Source organism: Salvelinus sp. IW2-2015, linkage group LG1, assembly GCF_002910315.2.
Source record: "Salvelinus sp. IW2-2015 linkage group LG1, ASM291031v2, whole genome shotgun sequence".
Lineage (NCBI taxonomy): Eukaryota > Metazoa > Chordata > Actinopteri > Salmoniformes > Salmonidae > Salvelinus > Salvelinus sp. IW2-2015.
Window position 1 is genome coordinate 52960171 of NC_036838.1, and position 23293 is coordinate 52983463.

Genomic DNA, 23293 nt, shown 5'->3' on the forward strand with positions numbered 1-23293 from the left:
CTGTGGAATGGTTGTGCGTTTATCATATTTTTTTGTGTATTTGAATGAGTTACATGAAGCAACTTGTGAATTATTTCATATTTTGAACATAATATGTGGCTGTTACTCGCATCGCTGTTACAGAACACGTTTTGCAGTATGTTTAGACCATAGTAGTTGTGTGTAGGGGAATTTCTATATACACTGTTAAAATTGCAGCAATTATGACAAATCAGAGCCAAACTGAATGGTTAGTGTTGAATATAACAGGTAGTAGAGCCCAACTGGCAGTAGTGCAGCTCCTTGCTCACAACCTCAAACATTTACCTAAAATAGTTTGGGGGAAATATTTGTTTTTTTCACTTGCAACGTTCCACTTAGTTCTGTGCACTCTAAATGTTTAAAAGTTCACTAATTCTGAAGGTTTTCCAGGATCATACATTTAGTACTAGTGTTCATACTGGAAGTCTTTCTTCCATGTCAATGACAGGCTCCGTATGTTGTTTTCCACATGACACGTTCCTGGACTAGAATAGTCTCCCAGGACAGTTAGTCAGCAATCTTAGGTTTATCAAGACATGCATGTCCTTTTCCCTGCCCAGCTCCCGGAGGCCCTCCCCTAGCCCCTACACATGTCAAGCCCCCATGACACCCACGAAACTTCCACTTTCACACTCCATGACATACACTACTTCATGCTCATTTTGGAATTCTGCTCCATCTCTTTGGTCCAAACTGGTAGAAGTGAGTAACTGACTGAAGAGCCTCCACTGCTGTCAGGGAAGGTAGTGTGGGGGAGCTTAGCTGTGCTGCAGCTCCTTTAGACTCAGCTAGGGGCGTTGGTCTAGTTACTGTAAGAGAAGACATCAGGAAGACAGTCATGAGAATTCCTCTGATGCTGCTTCTGCTGGCACTGGCAGTACAGCTATGTTCTGCGCTGCCGACTGACATTTACTCTTGAGGTTCTGACCTGTTGCACCCTCTACAACCACTGTGATTATTACTATTATCTGGCCCTGCTGGTCATCTATGAACGTTTGAACATCTTGGCCATGTACTGTTATAATCTCCACCCGGCACAGCCAGAAGAGGACTGGCCACCCCTCGGAGCATGGTTCGTCTCTAGGTTTCTTCCTATGTTCCTGCCTTTCTATGGAGTTTTTTCTAGCCACTGTGCTTCTACATCTGAATTGCTTGCTGTTTGGGGTTTTAGGCTGGGTTTCTGTATAGCACTTTGTCATCGGCTGATGTAAAAAGGGCTTTATGAATACATTTGATTGATTGAACAAGTAAATAAGCCTCCGCTCTAATTTTTTGGGGCTCCAAAGTGGCGCAGCGGTCTAAGGCACTGCATCTCAGTGCTAGAGGCGTCACGACAGACACCCTGGTTTGAATCCAGGCTGTATCACAACCGGCCGTGATTGGGAGTCCCATAGGGCGGGGCACAATTGGCCCAGCGTCGTCCGGGTTTGGCCAGTATAGGCGGTCATTATAAATAAAAATGTGTTCTTAACCGACTTACCTTGTTAAATGTATTTTTATTTTTTGAAGTGTTAAATCAACTAATCAATCACTCTAGCCTCCTATGTCCCAGATGTAGGATCTTAATTTGACTCTATATTATCACAGCAAATGAATCCTGCAGCAACAGCATTTTAACGTTTAGTCCATAATGTTGCTTGATCGGTGGTTAGGCTATTAGCTGGCCAAAAGTAGGCTACATTAAGTGTTAAACTGTTAATATAACTGTTAGTGTGGGTTTTCAGTGAATTTATGTAAATCAGCAGGCTCATCTGCATTTCCTGCAACTCTCAGCAACAAAAGGGATCAAATTAGGATTCTATATCTGTATGTCCTGAGCTTTGATTTGAAACACCCTTTTCGTAATTTAGTGAATTCAGTCAATTTGTTTAGTTAGTTTTAATGTATTCAATTGAGACTTGGTTATGTTTATTTATAGTAACCTTTATGGATTATATGTCAGACCTCTGACTCTGGTGTCTATTTTTATTTGATCAGAACCATATGGAACAGGTTTCTTTTAGGTATGCTAAATATTTGTACCGGGCCACATTGGGCTGTGCTGTTCAGGGTGTCATCAGAACTACTATACATGGCAGGGCTATGGTTACTCCTTACTTAATTGTGAATCCAAATGAAAGTTCCTCATGTTGAAACGTAATATGGGGAGGGGAGCCGTCTGCCCTGCCTTGGTGGTACTTGTTATGTAATACTGCCAGGTGGAGTGTCTGATGCTCTAGTCTTGATGGTTGGTAGCAGAAATTCCCCCAGCTGTATAGAATGAAAGTATGTAAGCTATTTAGGAGTTAACACTACACTCCACACTCATCCCATTTCCCCTGCATTGAGGGAAGCTAATCCTACGTCCACACCATACTCAAATCTGTGTTTGGACAGCATGGGGACAAACACTAAGAATAATTACTTTCTTTTGCTGAAATATACAGGTAACTGACTAAATAAAGGAAACACTTGAGTAAATGAGGGATACAAAGTGTATTGAAAGCAGGTACTTCCACACAGGTGTGGTTCCAGAGTTAATTAAGCAATTAGCATCCCATCATGCTTAGGGTGATGTATAAAAATGTTGGCTACCATGGCTAGAAGAAGAGATCTCAGTGACTTTGAAAGAAGGGTCTCAAACAAGCATATGGGGTTTAAAGTGTGTGTGTGTGTGTGTGTGGGTCAGTCACCAGATCTAAACTCAATTGAACACTTATGGGAAATTCTGGAGTGTGCGCCTGAGACAGCGTTTTCCACCACCACCAACAAAACACCAAAAGATAGGATTTCTTGTGGAAGAATGGTGTTGCATCAATCTAATAGAGTTCCAGACACTAAGACGCTTCATGTTGAAGTTTCCTTTATTTGCCAGTCACATGTACATGTTATTTTCACTTATTAATCTCCTGAACCTATTGGAAAGGCTAAACCAAAGAATTTGCTGTTTTGTTATCACTGAAGTCAAGACAGAGGTAGCTGAGGCTAATAACCCCCCTTATTGCCCCTGTAGAACCTGTTGCAGTTGTCCCAGAGGAACCTGCCTCTGGAGAACCTGCCRGTGAGGAACCTGCTGCTGAAGGACCTGCCATCACCCCTGAGGAATCTGTCCCAGTAGTCCTTGTACCTGACCTAGTTGCCTCTGTAGAACCTGAAATAGTTCTCCCCGTAGAACATTACCAATGTTCTGAAGAAGCTGCACCAGAGGACACCATCCTGATAGCTCCAGTGGAAGCTGCACTAAAGCAAGCAGAAGAAGCTGCCCCAGCAGAAGCTGTCCTGATTGTTCCAAATGAAGCTGCAGCAGATGTACACATTAAGTATGTAAGTACCCCTCAAGATACACTTAATTTTCCAGGTTAATATTGTGTAACACGTAGTAATTTAATTGTCCTTATGTAGATAGTACACGTACTCTGTGGTGTACTAGTGTGTTTTTCCTCCCACTCGAGGATGACACTCGTATGGTAGACCCCAGTCAGTGAGGTTGACCTTTATCTGATCTGTTTTTGTAAACTCAACCAAGTGCTAGCAACAACATTGAGTGGACATTTTGAAGAGTGTACATTCAAAGGTAGGTAATTAGAGCCTATGTAATCCCGGGACACCCAGCATATCTGTCCACAAGAGATTCCAACCTTGTGATAGTTCTTACTGAATCGGATGCAGCTGAGTAGCAACTGAACTTGCCCATTTGTAACAAGCCTTCATTGTTACACCTCTGTAATTACAGACTGCAATTACCACCAATTACATGTTATTACTATATAATTATGTATTGCAATTCATTACAAAACTTGATACAGTGTAAATATATAATTACTATGTCATAAGAACCCCTTAAAATGATGTGCTACCGTAAAATCTTGTCTATGAATCTAAACACAACTACTTTTGCACTTGTCTTCAAGTTCCAATTCAATTGTAAAAGGCAATAAATAATCACTGACTGGTGTTCTTTTGAACCTATCTCCAGTGGCTGATTCACCATACTGAATAGACCACATAAACAACATCATACTACACATATTTAAGTCAGTGGCAAGGCTGGATTTGTAAGGTACATCAATACCTCTCAAGTTTTTTTTTACAAGAGAGGAAGGTCCTGTGTCACCCACACAGAGGCATGTTGCAGGAACAGTATGTGCACTGCTCAGTGCTCACACATACAATATTTATGTTGATGAGAGAACGAGATGTTCTATATGAGGCCCTTTAAAGAGCTCCTAGGGCCAAGCTGTATACATGTGTGCATGAGGGTCAATGATGGAAGTCCTGAGTGGGAAGGCATGAGAAGTTGCTGTCAAGGGGGGAATGCCCCTCTCAGAGCTGGAGTGCTGCTGACAGCTGAGTCGAGGAGCCAGGGAGGATGACCTGGGAGTTGAGGGTGGAGTTTATGCTCTCTTGAGGGTGAAGTCTTGTGGAAGATGGGAGGAGTCAGCTCTGGTAGAAGGGTGTTTTATTACACAGACTTCAGTGAAATTGGGGAAGCAGTTGAAACGAGTGCTTTACAAACCAACCACTACCTGGGTCTTCCACAAAATGTGTCCCTTTTGCCTCCCTTTGATATTTAAGTAGAAATTGTTCACTAATATTGGATTTGAAAATCATTTTTCTGGTCTTTTGTTGTGGGAAACTGAGTGTGTTGAGCATAACACGTCAACCCTGTTATTATAGATAGACAGGCTAGAAATTTTTAACAATAAAACATTTTTTGTGAAGCATGCATTCAATTGCCCCTCCCTGTTGCACACAAGCATCCATTCCCCCTGTTATGACCAACCCTGTTACTTTTTGGCACTTAATTAGGCACTTCCTATAGTATAGAGATGGAAACACGTTTTTTTATTAAGTTGTACATGTGCTCATCATGACAGGATGTTAAAATTTTGTGATTTTTTTTTTTTTTTAAGTCATTTTGATACATGAATCTCAGTATAATATATTAACAATGGTTTGCTAATGAATTCTTAAATCCGTTATCCAACAACATGAATGAGAGACACTTATTGGTCAGGTTGACAATTAACCATGGATAATGAACTGTATACTCTTGGGCTTGAGACTTGGTAAACATTTATTGGAATGACTGTGTGCTCTTCTGTTGAGAGAAAGAAGGGGGGGGGGTTATATAATCACCTACATTGTGTGGGAACACAGCCTCCTCTGCTGGCCACTAACATGTTTGGAACGGAACTTTGACAAGTACCGTTTTCCCTGGTTACTCTGTAGCAGTAGCACATTTTAAATGTATATCATTTTTTTTTTTAAGAAGAAGATACCATGTGATTAAATCAATGTGTTTTTACTTCCATTCCATTTACTTCCACTTCCATTCATAGTCTGAAGGGAAAATCTGTTAGCGTGAGCCAGCATCAGGATTCACACAAAGGCCAAAAAGATCATCAAGGACATAAACCTCCCGAGCCACAGCCTGTTCAGCCCGCTATCATCCAGAAGGCGAGGTCAGTACAGGTGCATCAATGCTGGGACCAAGAGACTGAAAAACAGCTTCGATCTCAAGGCCATCAGACTGTTAAATAGCCATCACTATACTCAACCCAGCACCCTATAGGCTGCTGCCCTACATACATAGACTTGAAATCAATGCCCACTTTAATAATGGAACAGTAGTCACTTTAATCATGTTTAAATAATGTTTACATACTGCTTTACTCATCTCATATGTATATACTGTACTGTATTTTAGTCAATGCCCCTCCGACATTGCTCGATCTAATATTTATATATTTGTTAATTCCATTCTTTTACTTTTAGATTTGTGTGTATTATTGTGAATTGTTAGACACTACTGCACTGTTGGAGCTAGGAACACAAGCATTTCTCTACACCCGCAATAACATTTGCTAAATATGTGTATGTGACCAATAAAATGTTATTTGATTCTTGATGCCATAATATGCTGCTGTTTCCTTGAGCATGGCACTTGACCCTAGAACAGCTCTATAACAGCCCTATAACAGCTCTATAACAGCTCTATAACAGCCCTATAACAGCTCTATAACAGCTCTAGGGGTGCTGCACCGCAGGCTTCCAGGTGTGTGTTGGATTGAGCAAAAAAAATCTCTGCAATAAAATGGACAATAAATTCTTGTAATTCATGTAATAGTCTTTCATGCGTTATTTTCAAGTACAAAGTAATACTCCTGGAACTAAATACAAAAAAAATACTATGAGGATTTTTAACCTACATCCACATCCTGAGGGTAAGAAATTAAAGGATATATGTAATCAAATGATTATGTGTACATTTTTTAGACACCAACTATCAATGTCATTTGCCTGATGATAACATAACAGTTAAACATTTATATGTGGCATGGGCCGAATACATTTTTTAATTGATTAGTGGACATCAATTTATTGTAGTACTGTATCTAAATGCCATTGAATATGCCATTTAATAATGATGTGAGACATGAAAAGACCATCGGTCAACAATTTGACAATTGAGGTTAGGCTATTGAGTGACTTGGGCGTAGGTGCTTGAAAACAATTATTAATCTATTAATACATTTTTCAAGAGAAGTCTGTTGTCCATTCTGCACAGTCCTTGCAAAAATATTTTTTTAAATGAATTGAACATTGCCCCATCGATAGTTGCACGAGCCGCCTAACTCTCCCTGCTCCACAACCCTAATGAATAGATTTGTGTGTATTGGGTATATGTTGTGAAATGATTAGATATTACTGCACTGTCGGAGCTAGAAACATAAGCATTTCCCTACATTGATTTGTTCATGAAAAGTGTAGGAAAGTTCTGGATCAATAATGGTTTAGTCGATAGGTAGTATGCTAGTCTCTCTCCGTTGTAACTGTAAAATTATCATAATTTGAAAGCTTTTAAAACACCTTATAGACTACCCTATATTCAACATGAGTGCAGCCTATAGCCTACTGAAGGCATTTTCTTGCACTTGTTTGGTGAGGTAGGCCTTACTTATGGAGGTGATCACATCACTGTATTTCAGGCTATGGAAAAGTCTACTACAATAATGAGTTATTACACTGAATTCATACTACAATCTCAAATATATGCATGCTGGCATGTCTGCAGCTTGAAAAAATGTGCCTGGCCTCCATGTAATCTGCTTTGGGTCGGAGTTTGTCAACTACATAAAGGAGTGTGATATTTTGAACCAGTGACAGCCAGGACAGTTTGCCTTAGAATCCCCTCTCCTTTCCTAATACAGTACCTTATGAGTAACAAATACAACCTCTTACAAAAGGAACTTGCTACCTGTGCTTCTCAAGCTTGTTGTAAGAAGAACAACTTGATTCCACAAACATGCATGTCTTATATTTCACCTTGTGTTGTTAATAAAGGGGTAGTTAATCTTAATTATAGTGGAGTACTAGTAATGATGGCTATCCCCTTCATAATCAGTAGTGACTCTGGCAGAGTCACTATCATGTGGCTATATGTGGCATCGGCAGTCTGCCTCAATGCTATTATCCAACCATAGGATTGACTATTATCCTGAGACCACAATTATACATGTCTCCTGTGCTGCCTCCCCTTTAGATCCAATGTAAGTACAGCCTGCCCAAAGTGCCAGACCCAGAGTCCATTGTGGAGTCTTACATGAGCAGGTAAAAGAAGCCAATACATTTATGCTCAGTTTTACAGTGCTCCCGGTGTGAGAGTGTTTTTATGTTTTGGTCAGGGTGGTGGTCTGTTTTAGATATGAAATTGTGTGTTATATTCTAGGTGACCATGGCAGTTCCTGGAGGGACAAAGGAAATGCTCGCTGACATTCCGTGCCATGTGTGGAAGGGCTTGCCCGATAGCATGAGACTAAGCTGCTCTGCTGTTGATCAAAGTCGTATTGGTGAGTTGAAAATGAGCTGCTTTGGGTTTGTTCTAACGTCACATCACTTTTCAGTTTTGTAGATAAGTGATCAATGATCATTTGTTGGTGGTAAAATTCCGCTAGCAGTGCACCGTACGATATGCAGTGAGTGGCTCTGTGGTTTCTGACTGTGGCGTTCGCTGGTGTGGTATGAGTGTAGCTCATATAAGTGTAGCTCCTGATACTTAGGACCATACAGTAACGACCAGTGATCACAAGGGAGAGGAAGAACTACATCTGGCAGTGGAAGCAGAGTACATTATGAAGGCTTTCAACTCAAGAAAAATAATAATCTCCAGCCTGTTCTGGCATGCCTCAGAGAATCGGCACASCTTAATACATTTTTAGAGTCTGAAAGCTTTTCTATATTGCATGGTTAATTGTGAATTTTGTAGTGCATGTCCAATTCTGGCCAACTTAAAAAAAATCTGCATTTGTAAGATGAATTTGATTTGGGATCGCTATCCCCAATGGCAGGGAGTTGCCTAGGCAACATTTAGTAGGCAGTGGGGTTTTGGTTTGAGATTGCTGACGAATTTTCCTCCACTCTTTTCCCCAGGTGTCTGGGCCTCGAGGCTGATCCCTAAAGGCAAGAGGTTCGGCCCGTTTGTAGGAGAGAAGAAAAAGAGGTCCCAGGTGTCCAGCAATGTTTACATGTGGGAGGTGAGCAGCAGAGGATAGAGCAAAAGCCTCAGAGATCTACAGTGCCTTCACAGACATATAGGTTGTAAACATCACAGGCACAGCACACCCTCCGTATTATATATGCTGTTATCCGTTTTCATAACATTTTAAAGATGATCATCCAGATAACCAATCTGTCCTCTGTAGGTGTATTTTCCAGCCAGGGGCTGGATGTGTGTGGATGCTACAGACCCCATGAAGGGGAACTGGCTACGGTATGTAAACTGGGCACACTCCACTCAAGAACAGAACCTTTTCCCCATGGAGATCAACCGAGCCATTTACTACAAAGTGTTACGGGTAATTCAGACATGAAGTCTCACTGGTAAAATGTTACTCTCTAAACATTTGAGCATTAAAGCAGAGTGATGGTTTGCTATTTAGGCATGTGAATGCAAGAGTACTGGCTATTTAGCGTTCAATCTTCTCGGTGTAACAGTTGGGATAATGGGACAATTTGTAGTACAACGCATTTCTCATTCCTGGATTGAGGTATGTTTTCCCAAGCCATATCTCACGCAGGCTCCGCAGCGTCTTAATGTAAGCAAGTGGTCGGATCTGCTGGCTAGTATGGGGGTTATTCTCATTGAAGCCAAATGAGAGAATTACAACCAATTTGGTTGGTCTTTGCTATGTTTTACCACTGTGGTAAACTTTTAAAAATAATTAATGCAAAATCCAAATTTGTATTATGCTGTCTCTGCTATACTTGGGTATAATAAACCATTTATAAAGGGAATTACATTTAAAAATGTTAAAATACATAGTTTGGCATCTACAACTACTGAAATGTCAGGACCTAACTTCCTGTTGGACTTGACAGGCACAACAAGAGCCCAAGTATTTCATCCTGTCTCTCAGCAAACCTGTCTCTGATTTGTTCCCACTCTCCTCTTTTCTTGTAACAGCCAATCGGACCCGGGGAAGAGTTGCTGGTGTGGTACAATGGGGAAGACAACCCTGAGATAACAGCTGCATTAGAGGAAGAAAGAGCCAGCAATCTGAACAAGAAAAATTCACCCAGGGCAAAGCGAGGTAAGGCGTACACCCCTAAAATTCTAATTTCTCTCATACATTTTGCAGTACATATTTACCAAACTCTTCGATACGATAGCTGGCAGTGGGTGGCAGAAGTCGAAGGAAATTGTCCTTACGCCCATTCGAAGTTGAATTCTTGATAGCATGCTAGCTAGCTTAGCTAACAGTACAGTGAGGTGTAACTAACTAGATGCAGTCATTTTCCTTTCCAAACTTTCTATCTCAAAAGTAGTTTTATGTTACTGTCAATTTAAAAAAAGGTTGATTGCAGCCAAATTGGTAGCTAGTATGTAACAACGCAGACAGCACGATACTGTCAACATTGGCTTGTCGGATAAATAAGTTAGCTAGCTAACGTAAACGTCACGACGAACCAGCCACCGAGTTTTCTAGGATGTGACCTTTCCAGACTAGCAACTTATTTGCGAGCCACGTTATTTGATTCGTTGGTCCATTWTCTACTTACCTATATTTAAGAGGTATCCAATTAGCTAGTTATGTTACAGGACTTGCAGGTTAGGGATTTCATAGTCTGATCGGTTTGTTTCACTCTGCTGTCAATTCAGCTCAGGTAGCTAGCTCGCGAGCTAACAGGCTAGGTCAAGTACGGGCGTGCTAGATTGCAAAGTGCTGGCTTTTGTGTTCAGAAAATAACTGATCAAAACAGTTGCCGTTGTGGTAAAGGGATGGTAGATTACTCGATGTATGTGTCATACATGTGCTGTAAACCCTTCGCTACATCTAGTTAGCTAACGTTACCTGGATACGTTTATCAATTTTGTCTGTGCCATCGCTAGGAATATGCCTGCCCTGAAAATAAACACCCTTTATTTTCGACGTAACAAACACGGTATAGGTTTCTTATACTTTGACAAATTTGAAATGTTCATGTTTCCCAGGTAAGTGAGCTCCATTTTCATTTGGCATCAGGACTGTAGCGACTAGCTAGCTAGTCAGCCAAAGTCAATGCAAAGTTGAGGTAATGTAGTGCTGCAGACTAGGCCCAGGATGCATGTAGTTGCACAAGTTCTGTAGTCCCACCCTTCCTTTCTCAACAATACCAAATCTTAAAATCGAGTTGCATTTTGCATAATAATTACCCGTTAGAATGAAATTCATACTTTTTTACATTTTTATATCTACATGAAATTGACCTAGTGTTTTCCTTTCAATATGAATGACCAGTTAACGATGTTGGTTAACTGTATGTCTATGATTTAAGTTTGGTGTAGGCCTATCTATGCATTCAACCCCGGTCTGTTTTTAATTTGCACTGATTTATTGACTCAATAGTGATCGGGAGACGCATAGGGCGGTGCACAATTGGCCCAGCGTCGTCTGTGTGAGGGGAGGGTTTGGCCGGGGTAAGTCGTCATTGTAAAATAAGAATTTGTTCTTGCCTAGTTAAAGGTTAACTAAATAGTCACGTTCACACCAATGCCCAGGGCTAAAAGAGCTTTTATCCCAGGGCATAACTGAAATCAAACAGATTACGTTAATTTGCGTGCGAGTAGAGCGTCAATTCACATACACTAAGTAGTTTATGCCAATTTAATTGTCATGAAAATCCATAATAAACAGTTGTATTTATGTTTGCTATGTAGCCCTTGTGAATTATTGTGTTCATTTTGGCTCACATTATGTCCTACGGGAGCCACCGTACCTGCCTCCTGTTATGTTGGATCACGAACAGGAGAGTTGTAACGTTAGCTAATACACCCTAGCAGTTTTTAAAGAATGTAGCTAGTCTGGTTATTTATACATAACAGTATTCTCTCTTGAACGGAGTTCGAGTTTCCCAGTCGTAGCCTGCCTAGGCTATATGCATGTGCTTGGCATCATCAAAGGTAGGCATAAAGTTATTGCTTTCAAATATGTATTATTGTCACTGGCAGCTAAATTTAACACTAAATAGACACTTTCTAACTAACTTATACATCTCACAATTCCAGACGTAACAATGCACAAACGGTATTTTGTGGCGTTTTATATGCTCACTGTACCGGAATTGCTTCACGTAGATGCGGAAAAAAATAGACTTGCGTTCTAATGTGAAGTGCATGACGGCATTGACGCTCGCGGCCTATCTGTTTTCTCTCATTCACTACGGTGCATTCTAATTCCAGCGTTTTCACACTCATAAAAAAAGTGGTCTTGCTGGCACTGCTCCAGAGCAGGGTGGCACCGACTTTGCAGGGCTAGTCAATCAGTGTTCCATTGTCTCCTAATTTGAATATTTTACTCCAGAAAAGTGACAGTTGGTTGGTTTCAGGCAACTCTGTTTGTGTGGACACAGGCTTAGCTAGCCCACGACCAGTTTTTGCKTGGGACTAAGGATAGCCAGGGGCTAAGAACATTGCCATGTTAAAATGCCTATTGAGTACTATCAGTGAGTTGTGTTAGAAGTCTCAACATTCAGAATTGTCTGTTGAGAGAGCCTACTTGTCATTTATCTGCAATCCCTCTTTGACAAATCATGTACATATCTGCATCAAATTTCCAACAAGTGGGAACTATCTATACACCATATAATCTTTCAATGTAAAAAACTAAATGCTAGCACAATTTCAATGCGTGTTTTCAAGCACTCACACTTATTTATTTTGCTGACTTGAAACCAATTTGAGGGGCACAGGTGACTGAGCTGCAACATGTGTTTCTGTCGCATGAATCAGGCTTTGTAGGCCAGGCCAGATGACCTTGTTGTCACAGCAACTCCAGTGATGACTGGATGCTAGCCCAGTCTCTTGAGGCTGGCTGATATCAACTCAAAATGGTCTCCTGGCTAGGCACATAACCACTACATTGATCAGCCATTCCAAAAATATCCATGTCTCTTCACATGACAGTTTGTTCATTATGTAGTTTAGTATGACTTGAACAATTCTGAATGAAGGCATCATAGCTGTGAAAATTCATTTTGGCCAGAAGTTGTATTTGACCGTATTGGACATTAGCCTGACTTTTAAACCTGCAGCTGTTTAGAAGAATGGGGAAAAACATTCTGTATGGTAATATCGAAAGACAATTGATGACATAAGCACATGTGGTACTTGGCCTACATTGTTTAAGATCCTGTTCAGCAGTCATACTGTATATTGCTTTGCTTTCTGTTAGACAAATATAATATTATGAGTTTGAAATTCCATGTATTTTAAGTGCCAACCAATACACAGCACAGTTGTGAGTTAAGGTGTGAATTAGTACACTTTCCCCACTAGATGTTCACTTATCTGAACATCTTCTTTCTGATGGTGCATTTACTTATGTAGAAGTAGTCCAATGTCAACATTTTAAAGAAATTACATTCCACATCTTACCAGTATTGCGTTGGTGTGAATTATTTTATTTGAGTTTGGCTAATGTTTGTTGGTTGATGTGTGCTTTCTACCTTAGCCAGAAAACTGTTGGAGAGAGCCAGACAGGCTTGTTTGGGTGGATTCCGTGGGCCCAAACAAACAGGCGGAACCAAACCTATTGTCACAGAGATGTGGGATACAGAGGAAGGTAAGTTGCCCCATTTTATAATGGATATTTGTAATTTGGGAAGTCTGTTCAGGTGTAGCTAGTTAAGTCGTGTTATTCATGTATTTCAACCATTTCGGCTAGGTTTCCCCCTTTAAAATCTCAGAATATTTTTTTACATTGAAATTAAATGTTACTTTTATATTCTGTTGCTCTGCGGTTTTAGGTCCAAATGAGGAGGACGAGAGACCCTCCCCATCTCCAGGGCCTTCACAGGGGACTCGGGAGAGCTCCACCATGGGGAGTAACAGCCTCTCTCAAGCCCAGTTCATCTCAGCAGCAATGAGAGAGAAAGATGAGGAGGAGGGTGATGAGGAAGACCCAAGGGATCTGCAGCAGCGGCCGTCGCTGATAACGCAGAGTGCTCGGTCTGCTGAGTCGGAGGATAGGAGTGAGCAGCCTGATCTGCCACTAAGCCATAGCAGCCCAGGTGAGGTGGGGCCTGGGAGCCTTCAGACTGCCTCATCCCTACCAAGGCCTGAACCAGAGGCTGACCCATACCTCGACCCTGACCTTGAAGGTGACCCCCACGGAGAGGAGTCCCATCCCTGCCAGCACTGCGAGCGCCATTTCTCCACCAAACAGGGCTTGGAGCGCCACACACACATCCATGCCACRGCAAACCAGCAYACGCACACYTTCAAATGCCGTTACTGTGGCAAGTCCTTRGGCTCGCAGGTGGGYCGTCGGCGGCACGAGCGGAGGCATGAGAACGGGCCAAAYAACAAYGGCCAAAGGCCTGGCTCACTYGCTGGGACTGCTACTTTACTCASTCCTCTGGGGCAGGCTGYRMGTTCSAGCCCAGACTGTYSCACTGTCTCTGGCCACTARGTTGTCAMGGGSTCCCCMGTCCCTGGAGGACRTATGSYGAGCCRTSAGGTTGTGAGGAAGGACCCTGCGGCTGAGAGTGARCYGCCSTTTATCGTGGATGAGAATGGWGAGACAAAGGAGCTTCATCCTTGCAAGTACTGTAATAAGGCTTTCGGCACTCACACCAACATGCGCAGACACCAGCGCAGAATCCACGAGCGCCACTTACTGCCCAAGGGTGTGCGCAGGAAAGGCATGCTGCTGCAGGAGAGCCCGCAACAGCAGCAGCGTCTGCCTGAGCAGTCCCCCAGTGCCAGCCCACCCCCTGTCTATGTGCCTAGTGCAGACACTGAGGATGAGGGGGACCGAGAGGAGTACATGGTCGACATATCCGATAACATCTCGGAGAATCTCAGCCTGTACATCGACGGCAAGATCCTGTCCACTAGTTCAGTCAGCGGCTGTGAAGTGATCGAAGTGGACTCCAGTTCTGCAGCACTGTTTGGTCTCGATGCAGTGGTCATCAGCCCCAATCAGATCAGTCAGGCTTTCAAAGTGGACACCAGGACCTGTGCTGTGAAGCAGGTCTCCAACCTCGGCCAGCCCACGACGAAAAGGAGAACGTCGACACCCCCGCTCATGCCCAGTCTTAAAATGGAGTCTGAAAATGGGTCCTCCTCTGCCTCCTCTTCCTCCTCCACGTCTTCCTCATCTGCCTTGTTGGTGGAAAGTCTCTTCCCTCAGTCCTCAGACTCATTAGCATTTCAAAAGGAGAAAACTATCTATCTGTCTCCTAAGCTCAAACAGCTCCTCCAGACTCAGACAGACGGTCAGAAACCCACCATCGCCCTGATAGCAGACAGCCACAGATTAGCTCCCCCTCTCTCCGTTGCGTCCCTGCCTGCAACCTCAGGCAGGTTTAAGAGAAGAACGGCTTCCCCTCCCTCATCTCCACAGCTCAGCCCTGCGCTGAAAGCAGATGGCTGTAAGAGCGAGGCTGGGGTCTCGTCGTACACCCTCAAGGTGCCAAAGCTGGAGAGCCTGGGCATGTCCTCTGCCTGGAGTCTGTCCAGCAAGGAGGAGAGGGACACCATGAGTCCCAGCGGGAAGGACGGGTGCAGCTGGTCTGCCTCTCGGAGCGGAGGGAACTCATGTAATCAGCAGCCCTTGGACCTTTCCAGCGGCATCAGTAAATGGAGTGACGGCTTCAACAAGACGCCCAGGGAGGAAGTGCTGGATTTAAGCATGAGTCGGAAGAGTACAGCGGAGCCAGAGTCCAAGGGAAGTCCAGCTCCGACACAGCCCCACACCAAGAAGAAGAAGCCCAATACCAGTATGCTAGAGAAGGTGTTGATGAATGAGTACGCTGGCTTAAACCCAGCAGGAGAGGAGGGCTCTTGTGCCCTGGGAAGCCCAGATTCTCAGTATACTGCAAGCAGTGGTACAGGCACAGCTTCTCACAGTCCCTCTTCCAATATGCCCTTTGAATCAGCCGATCCCTCCCCCCCCTCTCTAACCCCTGTCACTATGAATCCCTCCTCCCCCTGCGTCTCCAGCCTCACCTCTCCAACTCCACCTCCCCCTGTCCTACCCTCTATGCCCTCACCAGACTGCCCCACTTCCAGCTCTCTCCCTCTCCTCTCCCCTAAAATGTCCCCCAGATCCATTGACCATTGTGAGGACGAGTCAGTTTGTGTATCTAACTCTACTACAGCAGAGACAATATTAGCTGCGGTAAGTAACAGTTATGGAGATGAGGAACATGTCACTAAGCCAGTAGACCCCACCCACAATACAGATCCCATTATCGGGAAAGCTTTATCAAACCCCTCTACAGAGTCCTCCTCAGTATCTGATGTTGTCCCTGTGAGTCTATCCTCAGCACAATCTAAACCTGCTAAGAGTGGGAACCACAGTTTCTTAGATATCCAAATTAACCCAGACCTGGAACCGATTATTACTGCGGGACAGGGGAAATCCCAATGCTCTGAACTCCCTGTTTTATCACCCGTAAAAGAATCCCCCCCCACTTCCTCATCGACCTCTCCTGTTGGAATATCAGATGTCCCAGCTCCGTCAGTGGTCTCCCCAGCATCACTCTCTAGCACTGTGATTAAAGAGGAGGTCCAGCACATGGATCAGCTGGCTGATTTAGGCCTTCCTCCTGGTGCCACAGTGTCTTCACCTCCATCTGCTGCTGCTGAAAAGCCCTCTGAGGAGGTGGTGGAGGAGGAGGGATTGGAGCCAGACCCCTTCAGTAAGAGCTTTGTGTGTAACGTGTGTGAGGATCCGTTCCGCTCCATCAAAGAGCTCAGTCGGCACATCGTGGAGCACGCCGCTGAGTGGCCCTACAGGTGTGAGTTCTGTGTGCAGCTGTTCGGGAATGCRCCGGCCCTGCTGGAGCACCGCACAGCCCTCCATGGTGTGGGACGCATCTTTGTCTGCTCCTTCTGCTCCAAGGAGTTCGCCTTCCTCTGCAACCTCCAGCAGCACCACAAAGACCTGCATCCCAGCCAGCCGTGCACACACGCAGCGGTGGAGAGCAGCAAGCTGAGGCCACAGAATTACACAGACCCAGCCAGGGCCAAAGAGGAGAGTAACCCCTCCTCAACCACAGGGCCTGAGTCCTCTGCTGAAGCTGCCTCCTCCCAGGGGGTCTCTGATGTGAAGGAGGAGGAGCAGCCTGATACTAACGGGAAGCATGAAGAGGCTGGACCGGAGGACCCAACTGAAGAGCTCTACACTACAATAAAGATCATGGCTTCTGAGGGAGGCAAGCCTAAAGGCCCAGACGTACGCCTGGGCATTAATCAACACTACCCCAGTTTCAAGCCACCCCCCTTCCCCTACCACAACCGCACSGCTGCAGYCTCYGTGGCCTCGGCCACCAACTTCACTACCCACAACATKCCCCAGACATTCAGCACTGCCATCCGATGCACCAAGTGCGGCAAGAGCTTTGATAACATGCCCGAGCTGCACAAGCACATACTAGCCTGTGCCAACGCCAGTGATAAGAGGCGGTACACTCCCAAGAAGAACCCCATCCCTCTCAGACAGATAGTGAAGCCCCAGAACGGAGCTCTGTCGCCTGCCTCTGCTGCCAACGCAGGGCACACCGCCTTCCGCAGAATGGGCCAACCCAAGAGGCTGAACTTCAACCAAGAACCGCCTGGCAAAACCAAGATGAGTTCCCTCAGTAAGAAGAAGAACCAGCTGGTTCAGAAGGCCATCACTCAGAGGAATAAGACTGCTGCTACTGCTAAGGCCCCTAGCCAGGTTAAAGAGGAGGAGCCGCAGGAGGTCCATGTGTGCCCTCACTGCAGTCGGGAGTTCACTTACCCTGCCAGCCTCAGTAAACATATAGCAGTCAGCTGTCCCATGAAGCCTGTCTCTAAAAAGGCCAAAAAGGGAGCAGCAGCAGAAGAGGCAACACCAGCTGTAGATAAAAACATGAGCCTTCGAAGGAGAACCACAGACTCTGAGATCCAGCAGCCAGAGACTGCTGAACCGGTGCCCAAAACCCTGGGCAAAACACGCGCTCGCACTTCTGGACCCGGCTCTGCGGAGGCTGAGACCCCACTGCCGCCAGGTAAAGGAAAGACGGCTGTCACGCAGGTGCGTACCAAGAGGCCAGCCTCTTTCCCTGCTGCCACAGTTTCTCTCAACATGAAAAGTAAAAAAGGCAAAGTTCAATCGTTACCCCCCACCCCGTTACCCTCTGAGACTCCCAGTGACTCTGCACCACTGCCAGCAACCCAGACAAAGCAACGCATGGGCAAGGAAATGCCGCCCAAGAAGGTAGCAGAGATGAAATTGCCCCTACAGAAGCCGTCTCAGGTGCCGCCTAAGAAAGAAGGGGAACGGTTCTCTCTGAGAGCGAGGGAGCGAGCTGGTGGGCCGGTGACACGGAGCCTACAGATGGCCAACAATGTAGCTCCTGTGGAGGTGAAAACAGAGGACCTCTCCAGCCAGGGACCTAAAGAGACCCAGGTAATGTTACTTTCAAACGGTGTCCAGTCTCAGCCTATGTTCATGCCAAGTTACGACTCACTTTTAAATAATCCTTTACACAATATATTACAAAAACACTTTCCACACAACGTGGTTCACAATGTTTATGTTAATCAGGTTCTGTGTTGCACTTCAAATTAGAGAAGACATATCACTGTAGTTGATACTTGTTGATATCTTGATGCGTTGTCTCGTCTTCCAGGAGTCCTTGCTGAAATGAGCCAGGTAGAGCCATGTCGATCTGAGGAGAAAGAAGTCCCTGGCTAGGAGGGTGTCACTGTGCTGGCTCACCTTGGAGGAGATCCTCTGGCCTTCCCAAGGTTCTGACAGACAGGGGGATCTGGAGGTGGGCTGGCTCAGTTACAGGACATCATGGACTCTGCTCTCTACACATCACATGCTGTGTTGGCTGAACAGGAGGGATGCTTTTCTCTCCATCACTCACTGTGAAATGAGCCTGAGACTTTTAAACACAAAAAAGAAACGATTAACAGACTGTAAATTAATATATACAGTCTGTCATATATTTTAAGTCATAACTTGACCCATAACATTGACATTGGGGTTCCGTTACGGTTAAAAGCTGATATATTGCAAATGGCAATCATTTATATCAGTTCACAAAACTGGTCTGGTGTTTCTTTCGCTGTGTTTTTGGTTTACTTGTTTGGTTGTTGAGATGTTGGAGGGTTCAACAGTCTCTTAATGCATGTGCTGATTATCCAGTAGAACTAGACAGAACCCTGTCCCTCGCTTGTGTCCTATGTTAAGTCATGCACCTACTTTAATTAATACAAATCTTTTGCAAATGAATATGTATATTTGAATTCATGTAATACTCCTTTGAGAATACATTGTAGAATATCTCTTATATGCATTTATTTTTTATTTTTTGTTTGTTTGGGAAGCTAGGATTAAACATTTGTTTTCAACTGTAGAAGTGGGTTGTCTGAAAGGCTGGCTGAAAGAGTGTGTGTGCAAATGTGTTGTATGGCAGGCATGTGCTGTATGCGTGGTCTGACAACAGTTGACCCCTTCATCTCAAAGTTGAGACGTGTGTTGTCTCTGGTATGTTTTGTCTTCATGTTGCTTATCAGAGCAGTACCAGCAGGGAAACCTGCCACAACTAGAACAATGCCACCTAACACCGTTAGTTCCCAGATAAGGGATAGGGAAGATGAGATTTGCTCTTCACGTTGAAAATGTGAGTGGCTAAGGAACACTGCCGCTTATCCAGATGATTGACACTGTGGGTTTCAGAGGCTCACATGTTGATGTGTTATAACTATGTGTAAGTAGCCCCCTCTTGTCTGAAAGCACTTCAACAAGAAAATCTGCCAAACTGTTTTGATTAGATCAGTATGAATCCTTAAAGGACCAGTGCAGTCAAACATGATTTTCTGTATTTTCTAGATATTTCCTCGCTGGGGTTGGAATACTACTGTGAAAATTACGATGCTCTTTTAATGTAAGAGCTGTTTGAAAATACTCACCCAGACCACTCCCAGACAGTCCTAGCAAAATTCTTGAGAAATTGCTCTTTTCAATTTTTATTGAAATCAATCACAGTAAGGTACTTAATTGTTACCCTGAAATTGTTTGATATTGAGGTAAAAACGACTGCATTTGGACCTTTCAGTTATTTGGTTTTAAATGTGAAGAATGGGATTTAGACATTTCTATTGCACATGACAAACTGAGTTGCCTCAGAAAAATAATTGAAATGTAGTCATTGGAATATTTCCCCTGTAACATTTCCCTGAATAAAGACTCCCTATAGATTTGCATTTTTGTTTTCTTTTCGAAATGGTCCCGAGACTTTATTTCATCTTTATGATGTAATCAAGTGAATTCATCTGAAATATGTAGCAGCAATGATCATATTGAGGATTGTCAAAAATGTTCAAAGGTGATGATGTTCAGAAGTATTTTCAAAGGTTTGAAAATTGGAATCATGTCTGGAGATGTGAACAGCTGGAGAGTAATAGCCACTGTGTTCCAGTAATAAGGAGGTGTGGTGTCTCAAGAAGCTGATTAAACAGCATCATTACACAGGTGCATATTGTGCTGGGGACAATAAACAGCCACTCTAAAAATGTGCAGTTTTGTCACACAACACAATGCCACGGATGTCTCAAGTTTTGAGGGAGCTTGCAATTGGCATGACTGCAGGAATGTCCACCAGAGCTGTTGCCAGAGAATTTTATGTTATTTTCTCTACCATAAGCCACCTCCAATGTTTAGAGAATTGGGTAGTACATCCAACCTATCTCACAACCGCAGACCATGCGTAACCACGCCAGCCCAGGACTTTCACATCTGGCTTCTTCACCCTTCGGCATCATCTGAAGAGGGGGAGGGGCGGTGCTGAGCAGTATTTCTGTCTTTAATAAAGCTCTTTTGTGGGGAACAACTCATTCTGATGGTCTGTGCCTGGCTCCCAAGTGGGTGGACCTTGCTCCCAAGTGGGTGGGCCTATGTCGTCCCATGCCCGCCCATGGCTGCGCCCCTGCCCAGTTGTGAAATTCATAGATTATGCCCTAATTCATTCATTTAAATTGACTGACTTCCTTCTATAAACTGTAACTCAGTAAAATCTTGAAATTGTTGCATTTATATTTTTGTTTAGTATACATGCAGGCCTGTAACAAATGATGACATACTTGGACATAGTATTCTACTTTGATTATGATTTGTCCCTATCTACACCATAACGTGCTATATAGAGGGATTCTCCCGTCTGTCTCCATGTACAATGCTCACCCTATGAGGAGAGGGAGTATGACTTAAGTGCTTTTTGCATATTTGGGGAAAAAGCTGTAATTTAACCATATATTATAAAGCTAATATATGATATTTCCGTTTGACATTTTCATCTTATATGTTTGCCTTCCTGCATCAATATTCTTGAGAATTCTCTTGAGATAAATTAATTGAGAATCTTCTAATATACTCTGAGTGTACAAAACATTAGGAACAACTCACTAATATTGAGTTGCACCCCCCTTTGCCCTCAGAACAGCCTCAGTTCATCGGGGGCATGGATTCTACAAGGTGTCAAGCATTCCACAGGAATGCTGGCCCATGTTGACTCCAATGCTTCCCACAGTTGTGTCAAGTTAGCTGGATGTCCTTTGGGTGGTGGACCATTATTGATACACAAGGGAAACTGTTGAGCATGAAAAACCCAGCAGTGTTGCAGTTCTTGACATTCAAACTGATATGCCTGGCACCTAATAACATACCCCATTCAAAGGCACTTACATCTTTTGTGTTGCCCATTCACCCTCTGAATAACACACATACACAATCCATTTCTCAATTGTCGAGGCAAAAAAATCCTTTAACCTGCCTCCTCCTCTTCATCTACACTGATTGAAGTGGATTTAACAAGTAAAATCAATAAGGGATAATAGCTTTCACCTGGATTCACCTGGTCAGTATATGCTATTGAAAGAGCAGGAGTTCCTAATGTTTTGAACACTCAGTGTATGTTTGAGGATTAATGAACAAAGAAAAATATACCTGTTGACCTCATTATGTAAAACATATTGTTCTTATTTACATATTACATTATTTTTCAATTTGGCGTCTGTACGCTGCCATGTATGATTTAATGTTTTTGGTTAGGTCCTTTTTAGTTGTGATTCCATTGCAGAGTCATCGTACTGTACATTCAGGCATCTGTTTTGGCAAGGTGAGCTCATGTTGATCACCTGGTCCAAGTTTTTTTTTTAAGTCATCAAATGGATCTTGGCTATCGGATAGAATTAAATGCATAGAAAGAAAATCTATACAACAGGAGTCCACTTTAAAGTAAATTATTTGTCAGTTCTATTCATTCTATTTCTATGCATTTAATCCTTTCCGATAGAAGAAATCCAGATAATTTATGAAAAACTGGGCCATGGTGGTGAGTATTGAGTCCTATTTGGGATGCACAGAGATTTGTCCATCAGTCACTATGCACAGTCTGATTGCAATGTAGTTGATTTCATACACGCACACTGATACTGATTATGTATAGGTTAGACTACAGAATGACAAGCGCATTGATGACAATGTACTTGAGTATGATGGGAGAGAGGTCATCCCAAGGGCAATGTGTCTTCAGAACGTGACTGACTGAATGTCTTTCATCTGACCTGAAAACATTACCTGCAATATGACAGACAGGGGCTCCAATCCTGTATCCTGCATTGTCTTCTCGACATGCCAAAGAATAGATATTAATTTGTTATTTAAAAAACAAAAGTCTGAAGCATGACCAGCCCCCCATAGATTAATTATCTTGCCGTGATGCTGCGGCTCTAGTCAATCATCATTATTTATTTTTTCCTGTAGAACCAGAATACTACCTGAGGAATTGCTGCTGGAATCGGGCTGTGCTCAGAATGCCAAAAGCTCCGTTTGTTTATTTATTTCCTAGTCTACACTTGACAGAGTACATACAGTAATGTGATATTCTGGGTGGTCGATGAAGCTAGCCTATATTGGCATTGGCAATTTTCTGCCAAACTGAAAGGCTCTCTTCTTTTAGAAAGTTGAGACAGATACTAAAATCAAGATGTATTAAATTATTTTACTTTTCCCTAAGTATACACTGAGTGTACAACCCCCCCCCCCATTTCCCCTCAATTCGTTCGCATGGACTCTACAAGGTGTCAAAGCGTTCCACAGGGATGCTGGCCCATGTTGACTCCAATGCTTTCCACAGTTGTGTCAAGTTGGCTGGACGTTCTTTGGGTGTTGGAGCATTTTTGAAACACGGAACTGTTGAGTGTGAAAAACCCAGCAACGTTGCAGTTCTTGACACAAACCGGTGCGCCTGACACCAACTACCATACCCTGTTCAAATGCACTTAAATCTTTTGTCTTGCCCATTCACCCTCTGAATGGTACAAAATACGCAATCCATGTCTCAATTGTCTCAAGGCTTGAAAAGAATTATTTAATCAATATCCTCCCCTTCATCTACACTGATTGAAGTGGATTTAACAAGTGACATCAATAAGGGATCAAAGCTTTCACCTGGATTCACCTGATCAGTCTATGTCATGGAAAGAACAGGTGTCCTTAATGTTTTTTTACACTCAGTGTATATACAGTACATACTGTACTTCGGGAAAAGTAATATAACTTTTGATACGCCTTGATTATATTATCTGAACATATAATATAGACCAGGGATCATCAACTAGATTCAGTGCTGGAGGATTTTTAGTGGGGTGGATGGTCGGCGGTCCGGAACACAATTTCAAATCATTTGTAGACCGCAAACTAACTGCAAGAAGGCCAAACAGATAGAATATTACAATGAAACATAAATCTTMCTTCCATTTGTTTAT

General features: G+C 43.4%; 1 protein-coding gene across 1 annotated transcript; it reads left to right on the top strand.

Annotated features, from left to right (window-relative positions):
• The first annotated feature begins 7738 nt into the window (after window positions 1-7738).
• LOC111977900 (PR domain zinc finger protein 2-like) lies at window positions 7739-19730 on the top strand. The gene is given in 7 exon segments (XM_024007702.1): window positions 7739-7853; window positions 8434-8537; window positions 8706-8858; window positions 9467-9593; window positions 12993-13103; window positions 13288-17924; window positions 18148-19730. Coding segments are annotated over 7 exon segments (5265 nt in total). The 3' UTR covers window positions 18166-19730.
• The last annotated feature ends 3563 nt before the right edge of the window (window positions 19731-23293 follow it).